General features: G+C 49.1%; 1 protein-coding gene across 1 annotated transcript in view; it reads right to left on the bottom strand.

Moving 5' to 3' along the window:
* Positions 1-1,696: 1,696 nt before the first annotated feature.
* Positions 1,697-9,211, bottom strand: part of ABCC11 (ATP binding cassette subfamily C member 11) — a gene marked incomplete at its 3' end in the record, with an annotated part of 51,536 nt that continues 44,021 nt past the window's right edge. Inside the window, exons 25-29 of the mRNA XM_084256849.1 lie at positions 8,631-8,790; positions 5,457-5,535; positions 4,057-4,170; positions 1,915-2,079; positions 1,697-1,789 (exon numbers count right to left, since the gene is read on the bottom strand). Coding sequence (XP_084112975.1) covers positions 1,697-1,789; positions 1,915-2,079; positions 4,057-4,170; positions 5,457-5,535; positions 8,631-8,790 — 611 coding nt within the window. The remainder of the gene's footprint in view (positions 1,790-1,914; positions 2,080-4,056; positions 4,171-5,456; positions 5,536-8,630; positions 8,791-9,211) is intronic.

Below are 9,211 nucleotides of genomic sequence, written 5' to 3'. Positions count from 1 at the left end.
CAAATCCATTCCTTCATCCAATCCAATCCTCCTTCATGTAGTAGGAGCACCCCAGTCTCACCTGGGAGAAACAACCCCTTCCATTCTTAGTCCACATGATTCAAGGCAGCTGACTGCATCCCCAGGCCCAGGTATGAACACATGACTCACTGCATTCCAACAGCCCAGCGTGTGGTTGATTCAGGGCTGAGCATGTGACCCAAGTCTGCCCAGTGAGATTTAACCCTGGAAGCTTTGCTAGAATTACCAGGAAAGGGGGGCGGGGGTGAAGTGCTGAACTGACAGGAGGTATGAGTGTAGACCTGCTGGTAGCCAGATACCACTGTGAAGGGCAGAAAGTGAGAAAATGAAAACAAAGGAAAGCAGAGCTGAGAGAAGATGAGAGGGCATCCACAAGGCAGACCTCCTTTTGATACTAGCACCCCAACCTGGAACGTTTTTTGGATTTCTCCACTACATGAGCCAATGAAGTCCCTTTTCTGAGAGATTTTGTTTTCTGCTGCCAAAGTGTTATAGGACAGGGAGAGGGGCAAATTAGACACAGACACACAGATCTTCACAAAGCCCAAGCGAGTTATTCTACAGCAAATCGACATATGAAACAAACACACCGGAGAAACCAAAAATCACATTTGCGCTTATGGTAGCCAGTGCCATAGGGAAGCCCAATTTCCCCATGGGGCTGACTAACCACGGATGGCTCTGTCCTAAATCACGTTGGGCGCCAAATCTGTTATAGGACAGGGAGGGGGCAGCCCAAACCCCGCAAACCTGCCTATTCTAAATGGGTTCTGCCATCTGCCGCATCAACACAAAACATAGGAGACTTTAATGGGAAGGAACTTTAATACAACTAGGAAACAATACAGGTAAGGCAGAGTCTAGTTTCTAAATGAAGCACCCAAAGTTACCCGTCCCCTCGTGGGTAAAAGTCCATCCAAATGGGATTGGCCCAGAGCAAGGCCCCAAAGCCTGCCACAAGTCTAAAGCATCTTCCAGTGGGGACCCACAGAAAAGAGTCAGAAACAACCAGACAAGCCCGGAAGGAAAAGAGCAAAATCAACATCAAGATAAAAGCTGCCATGGTCACCTCTCCACGGGTCTCACCCACATCTGTGTCACCTAGTCCACAACCAAAAGACAAGCGCAGTTTCTTCACGTGTCTCTAGGCTCCATGCGCCTCCTCCAGGTCTCCTGGCTCCATCCTGCTTCCTTCCTTCCTCAGTCTCTTCTTCAGCTTCTCCTCTTCCTGCTCAGCTCCACCCTCCCTTGGGTGGGGCAGGGAAACTCCCCCTTTCCTGGGGACCACCCTGTTACGATAGGACTAGCCAACATAGAAAGGAGAACAATAAATGCGACTTTTTCTTACTTCTATTTATTTTTTTACAAAATTAGCACAACACTTTTAACAGATCAGAAAACTATAAGTTAAAAAGACGCACATGATCATTTGGCCGCATGGTCTCAGACCGTACTGGTGTTCTCAGTTTAGGGGAGCCAAAGAGTGACCTCGTCCCGGTTTTGCTGCCTCAATCTCTTCTTCCACCCCCCTGCCAGCACCCATCAAGCCATTTTAGTTCTGCTTTCTAGTGAAGTAGCCATCTCTGCAGAAGAAGGTCATAGCCTGCAGGCCTCTCGGCTGCCTCCAGGAAACTTGGTGCGCTCAGTCCCAACTCTGTGACATCGCCTCTTCTCCTCAGCTCAGTGAAGAACTGGCTGTTTGCATCAGGGTTGCAAACATGGACCCGGGCTGCCCCTGCAGGACTTCAGGCTTGTCGAACTCTACAACCTGGCAGGTGGGGAAAGGATGAGAGGGACCAGGACACAGCTGAGCTCAGCCTCGAAGGACCAAAGGCCTCGCGTGGAACCAGCCTGAGCACCCATTCCCCCACCAGCCCCAGGTGCAGCTCTCACCTTCCCGTTGGCCATAACCAGGATGCGGTCACAGTTGAGGACAGTAGTGACTCTGTGCGCTATGACCAGCACCGTGCAGCCCTGGAAGGCCTCTCGGATGGTGCGCTGGATCAGGGCATCAGTCTCCATATCAATGGAAGCTGTGGCTTCGTCAATAAGGATGATCTGGTGGATATGAAACAGAGCTGAAGGCCATCTCCCCAAGCCCGACCCCCGGGGCTAGTCCTGGGTCTACCACTAATTTGCCAAGTCCCCTTGCTGGAAAACGAGCCGTCTGGACCGAGTTCAAAACCCTCTCTGTGCATGGTTCAAAGGCTATTCAAAGATACTGCCCACTCTCTTGGCTCCTGCTATCTATCCATGATGTTATGAAGAAAAGATTAGGTCTCAACCAAAAGCTGTTTTTAGTAACCAGAGAACTAAGTTCCTGAAGATTTAAATGTCCCCGTGGCAACTTCTTTTTATTAACCACCTTCCTATTTGCGTGAATTAATGTGGAGCAACAGTCCCTGAAGAGGGCGCGTGTTCTGGGCGGCACAAGAAGAAGGAGAGCCAGTGTGTGGATGAACATGCTTGTTGCTTCCACATTTGCATATTTATTTCACTGACACTATGCTTTAGGAAAATATAACGAGCACAGAAAGTATGAGTGCACAAGTGTGACGACCTAAGATAAGACCATTTGTACAAAGAGGGACACAAGTCACTTATGGGAGACGTGGTCTGCAGACACGACAAAAATCATCAGGTCGTGACTCAGCCTGCTGACGCAATATGGAGAGAGTAACTGGCATTCGATGGCGGAGTAAGTATGAAACAAGGAACTGAGAAGCTAAGCAAGTGTTCCCTACATTCTGCAAACCCCACCTTTCATCTCCATTAAGGATATGGGAAAGTTCTAGCTCCTCTAAAGCTTCTCCCTGCTTCGGGCCCCACTAAGATTGGCCTCCTCCCCCTGCACAGCGCTGCAGGCTGCACCAGCACTTCCGCATTTATCATTAATCTATCACAGTGTGTGCTGTGTGTGTGCACCTGTGTGCTTATGTGTATACATGTGTGCACCTGTGTGTACATGTTATGTGATTGTGGAGAAGATATATGGACATGTGCGTGTTTTGTGCAAGAGTATGGAGAAGATGTGAGCACAGTGTGTATGTGTGGGTGTGGATAGATTGTGTACTTTTGTGTTCACCTGTATTACCAGCGTACTTGATGTGCACATGTGCATGGAGAAGGTTGTGCATGTGTGTGCACCTGTGTGCATGTGAGGGTATGGAAGGATGTTGCATGTGTCTGCATGCATGAGTACGTGTGAGTGCAGAGAGGTGCATGTACCTGTGTGCATAGGACCCTGCTTGTGTGCAGCCTCACTAATAACTAGCCCAGGTAGTCAATTACCTGAAATTATTGGCAAAGTACTTGGAAATGTCCAAGAAATAAAGTCAGATGTAACTTTGTAAAAATATGTCATTTGGCCCTTAAACAGCTGCCATCTGACTCCTCATTCTAATAAAGACAGCTTTTTTTTTTTAAGATTTATTTATTTATTTATACAAGCACTGGGTACAGTCAGAAGCGCGGGAGGGTGAGAGAATTCACCAGAGCCAGAGCAGGGAGCAGAGCAGGCAGAAGGACCGAAGTACACTGCTGAGGGGAGCAGCGGGCGGCAGGAGAGGTCTGCGCGCCATGTGGGACCCTCCTCCGGTGGCCGGGGAGCAGCCGGGGATTGAACCAGCGCTGCAGAGGCCGCGGGCAGCTTCGCAACCCAGCGCTCAACCGCTGCGCCACCGGGGAGGCCCATAAAGACGACTTTTTAAAAGAAAGTCCAGGAGATAATTTTTAAATTGATAAGTTTCTACCCTTTGAGTTTTCTGCAGGAAAAGAGCATCGTTATTTGGTCCTAGGGTGGCCATTTCTGCTTCTCTGCAGGTTGGGGGGGTTTGAGGGGAGCCCACAACCTGCCGCGCCACACCATGGTCATGTGTGCAGTGGCGCCCTGTGGGATAGGCAAACTCTTTGGGTGCCTGTGGAAAGGACAGCCAGCACAGAGCCCTGCCCTGTGGTGACAGAGGGAGAATCCGCCAACAGTCCAGTGCGTGGTGCCCTGGAGACGCCCCGTGTGTGCCCTCCACCCCACCTCACCTTGGAGTTGCGAAGGAGGGCCCGGGCGATGCACAGCAGCTGCCTTTCTCCCACAGAGAAGTTGTTGCCATTTTCCACGACTTCTGCAAGCAGCTTCCGGGGGAACTTGGAGATCTATAATACCGGGACGATAAGAGACAGGCCAGGTCAGCCAGGGTGGGGCGAGACTTAAGCTGACCCCTGCAGGCTACTCCCATCTCACTTTATAACACTGCCTGGGTCTCTCCAGCCAGCCAGCCGTCTTTCTGAAGCATGGTGACCTGAGATAAGCAGCCTTGGGACCTTAGTAAAAACTTTTTGCTCAGTTCCTAGTATGCAGCTTAGTCCCTGATATATGAATCTTGCTTCATGTTAGACCATGTACCGCCATGAGGCAGGATGGACCTGGGGTCCCATGACGACAACCCTTTACTCATCCCTTGGTATGCAGCCACATCCTATCTGACCATATATAGCTGCCAATGCAAACCCATCTAGAACCTTGTAGATACTGAAAGTGTATATAAGCTCCTGACTTCCTACAGACGGGCCTCGGCTTTGGGATGTGAATCCGCTGAGTCAGCACTGTGCATTAAACCTGCTTCTAGTTAGCCCTGGTATCCATGTTTCCTTTGTTTTGTAATGTTTTATTTAAGATTTATTTATTAATGCATACAAGAACTGGGGTACAGGCCAGAGGTGCAGGGGATAAGAGGGTTCACCAGAGACAGAGTGGGAAGTAGAACAGGTGGATCCACTGAAATACACTGCTGAGGGGAGCAGCAGGAAAGACAGGAGAGGTCTGCTGCACCATGTGGGTCACCTCCCTGGCTGGGGATCAAACTTGTGCTGCAGTGGCTGCGGATAGCTTCATAGTGCTGCGTCTTAACCCCTTGAATCACCAGGGAGGCCCAACCATGTTTCCTTTGTGCCATATAACATTTCTCATCCATAGCTGTCCCCCTTCCACCCCTATTTCCCAGGGCCTCTGCACATTAATTCCTGTGCCAAGAAAGTTCTCTTAAAGCTCTACTATATACCCAACTGCCCCTTCAATGTTTGGTCTCCATTCATATATCCTATCCTTAAAGACCACCTGGCCCCATAAAGTAGCAGCTCCCTCAATGATGTGTCTGTTGGTCTTGTTACTACCTGCACAGCCCACCACCCTCTGGAAGTACCTTGTGTGTTCCTTTGCTGGCTTTGCCTCCCATTGAAGGTAAGCTCTGAGGCCCAACTTTGCCTTTCTGTGTCCCCTGAGCCAAGAAATTGCCTGGCTCACTGTGGTGTCCTTCAGCCTTAATTCAGGAATCACCATGATGTTAAAGGATCCAAGCCCAAGGCAGCAACATCTGGAGCAGCCAAGCGGGGTGTCCCAGTTGCAGAGGCAAGACCAAGCAATAGGTCTTGGAGCCACTTACCATCTTGGTCAGGAATGTCTTCTCCAAGACTTCCCAGATCTGCTCATCTGTGTAGCAGTCAAAGGGGTCTAGGTTGAATCTGCCAGGTGAGAGGAAAAAGCTGTGTTCAGCCACCATGCCCAGCCCCCAAGTGCTCCATGCCACAGGCAGTAAATGTCTGAGTATGGTTAGAGCTGGCTGGTGGGTCCAGGGAACCCCAGGGAGCCGCTGAAGGCTGCCATTTCTTGTGTCTTCCCAGCACCCATTCCTTCTGCAGGCAGCAGCCCACAAGTTTTGTTTGGGGGCCACCTCCTCCCCAGCCCTTACGCCCACATGGTCCAGGGGCTTTTCCACCAGCTGCAGGGGTGGAGCAAGTGACTTGCGAATTAGCTAATTCACAGGTGCAATCGCTCCCACCAAGGTTAGATTGGGAGCGGGAAGGGGTCCGATGGGAGTGCAGCTCAGGGCTTTCAAGGTAAGCACCCCAAAAGAGGCTAGCTCTTTCTCACTAACAGAATATGAGAAGCCGCAACCATTTTGAATCAGGTTGGGACACACAGAGCTCCTAGGGGTCCTGTATGAAGTTTGAGAATGAAGCCACGACCAAGCTGGGGAGGGGAATGGATCCTTGGGTCAGCCTTGGCCTTCCCAGTACTGTGGACAATAGAGGTGCTTTTGCTTAAGCCATTTGATGTGGATGGGGCAGAGTTGGGGGGAAAGACAGACAGACAGAGACAGACTATACATATTATTTATCATTCTAATCATTTGTAAGAATACGATTCAGTACATTCACAATGTTGTATAACCATCCACCAAAACCCACCACCCCCAGCAAGTTCTACCCAATAAAAAAATCTCCTCTTATCCCTCCCTGACAAGGCTTATTTTACTTTCTATCTCTATGACTGTACCTATTCCAGGAAACTTATTTCTGTAAGACTATACAATATTTTTCTTTCTGTGTCTGACTTCAAGGTCTAGCCATGTTAAAATTTCAGTTCCTTTCATGGCTGCATAATATTCCATTATATGTACATATCATATTTTGTTTATCTGTTCATCTGTAGATAGACACTTGGGCTTCAGACTTTTAGCTGCTGTGCTGTGTACACTGGTATATAAACGTTTATTCAAGTCCCTATTTTATATTCATTAGAAACAGAGGTGAAAATCCAGGCTTACATGGTGATTTTATATCTAACTATTGGAGGAACTAATGAATTGCCCTCCACCATGGCAGCACCGTTTTACACACCCCCCAGCAGTGCATGAGGATTCTGGTCTTTTACATGCTCACTATTACGTTCCTTTTTCTGCCTTTTTAAATTATGGCCATTCTAATGCATATGAAGTGGTAGCTCATTGTGCTGGGATTGGTTTTCTTTTTGTTTGGCCTCTTGCAGTGGGAAGAATCCTAACAGATCATCCTGGGCAGTTAACCTCAGGTTAGGAATTGTCTGGACTTTACACCTTTGCACTTGTATGTGGTATGGGCAAAGTTATAAACACTCCCCTGTTATGCAACCACTCAGCTCTCACTGGAACCTGTTCTTGACCTCTACTTTATCCTTCCTCATCTGGCAACCACACACATCTTGTGAGCAGAGCTGGATTCTGTTAAAGAAGCAGCAGGTGGAAAGCCTAGAGACGTGACATTCAATAATGTCCAAAGCATTTTCACACCAGCTCTTTTGAGAGCTAGACTCCTTTTATTAATTAGGAAATTATGACTTAGTGTTAAATGGTTCATTTAAGGCCATACCACAGATCAGTATGAGGGACAGACTGGAATAAAAAATGCTCAGAATTAGACAGACCCGTTGAGGGTAGAGAACCCAGGTCTCTTGGCATCTAGTCCACATTTCTTCCTCAGCAGGAAGGGTACCCCACAGATGATAGGGCTGGATTAATGGCTCATGTCTCATCTTTACCATCTTCCTGGTCATGCCCCCATACCTGCTGCTTTTCCTTTCCAGGTTCAGCCTCTTCTATGAAGGGGAATACTAGCAGTGCCTACCTGAAGGCTGGGACAGTGACATTGAAAGCTAGCGCAAATAAATGCTCAAAAAATGTTAGTTTCTGTATTTTACTGCTCCCATTCCCAGCACAGCAGTTCCACCTTAATACAGAACTCCATCACAAAATGTTTTCTCTCTGGGAACATATTATACATTCTCCTGGGAAGATGTCCACCCCTTTCTCTGATGAACTAGCTCTGACTTATCATTTAAGACCTCATCAGAGGTCCCTTTCTGGATTCTCCAAGAATTTTTTGTCCAACTCTGGGCTCCCCTAGTCCTTTGTTCTAATCTCTGATCTAGCAATTACCTCCTGTATAATAACATGTGGGGTCTGGGATGTCTACAACCACCACCCCAGCTACATGTGAGCTCCTGGGGAGAGCAGGGGCTGTGGTCACTCATCAAATGCTCTCTGGGCCTGGCTGAGGTTCAGACAAGGAAAGTTAAATGAATGAGTGAATGAACAAATGAATAGGTGGAGTTCCGGGGATTGGTTTATCAGCTTATCTCTGAAAATACTGCTCAAACATCCCTGAAACATGGGAGACCTGGCTTCACTTTGAATGTATCAGTCATGTCAGAATCACACTTTGGTACTTCCACACAGCACTGAGTAGCAGAAGCACCACTGTGGATGAAGCCAGGTCCCCAAGTTGACTGCTGAGAAAATGGACAGTGTGACAAGAAGGCGGAAAGGCCCAGTTCTGGCAGCTCTATTGACTGGCCTCCCTGGACCATTTGTCACTAATGTGAGCCTGCTGAAGAAGGGCTTCCTTGGGCCAGCTTACAAAGTCCATGGCTTTACCCAGCGGTGGAAGAAAGGAATAAGTCACATGCAGACGCAAAAGAACATGCCAGCCGCAGAGCTAATGTGTAATGATGAGTTGACATCCAACCGATCCCAGCAGGTTGTAAAAAATAAAATTAGGCTATGCTTCTGAGGACATGATAGTCTGCAACGTGCTCTTGCATCATTGAGAGTCTCACTCAGTCCTCAGCGACACCTGAGTGAGGTGGGTAGGTAGCCCTAAGAGACCAAGGAGAGGGTAGAGGCCTAGAAATTGGGGCAATGGCCACCAGCTAAGCAGAGGCAGCCCAGACCCAGCATCCTGGTTTCTCGACTCCTCCTGGGCCCACCCCACCCCAGTCTGGCCTCTGGCCTAACACTTGCCTGATGGTTCCTGAGAGCAGGATGGGGTCCTGAGGGATAACCGAGAGCTTGGACCGCAGGTCCTCCAGGCCAATGCTGCAGATGTCCACACCATCGATGAGAATCCGACCTGCCATGGGCTCCACCAGGCGGAAGAGGGCCACCCCCAAGGAGGACTTTCCTGTGGGGCAAGAAACAAGGAGGACTCAGTCCCCAAGTCTGCTCAAGGGCAACACGGCTCACACCTGGTGTTTGCCTGCCCCCTCCCCAACTCGCCCATTCCTTGTCATGGTGAACCCCTGTCATGGTGAGCCCTCCTGTCATGGTGAGCGCCCCCCTCCCAGGGCAGAAGGAGGCTGCAGTCTGCTCCACGTGGCTCCCAGAGTCTTGAGCAGTTTTCTTATAGCCTAGGCCAGAGAACCTGACAGAGGCTGCGGGTAACCCAAGCCACATGTTTGTTTCATTTCACAAAACACAGTATTCCTGCTATTTTTCCAATTCTTTGCCAGGGTTTTGAAAAAAATGCAGAGTCGATGTAAAAATTCAAATTGCAGGATTTTCTTGAAACTCATGGAAGGGCAACATTGGTCCTGTTCCCCCCA

Source organism: Talpa europaea, assembly GCF_964194135.1.
Source record: "Talpa europaea genome assembly, chromosome: 16".
Lineage (NCBI taxonomy): Eukaryota > Metazoa > Chordata > Mammalia > Eulipotyphla > Talpidae > Talpa > Talpa europaea.
The sequence above is the reverse complement of the archived record's forward strand: the minus strand, read 5'-3'. Positions and strand labels throughout refer to the sequence as shown.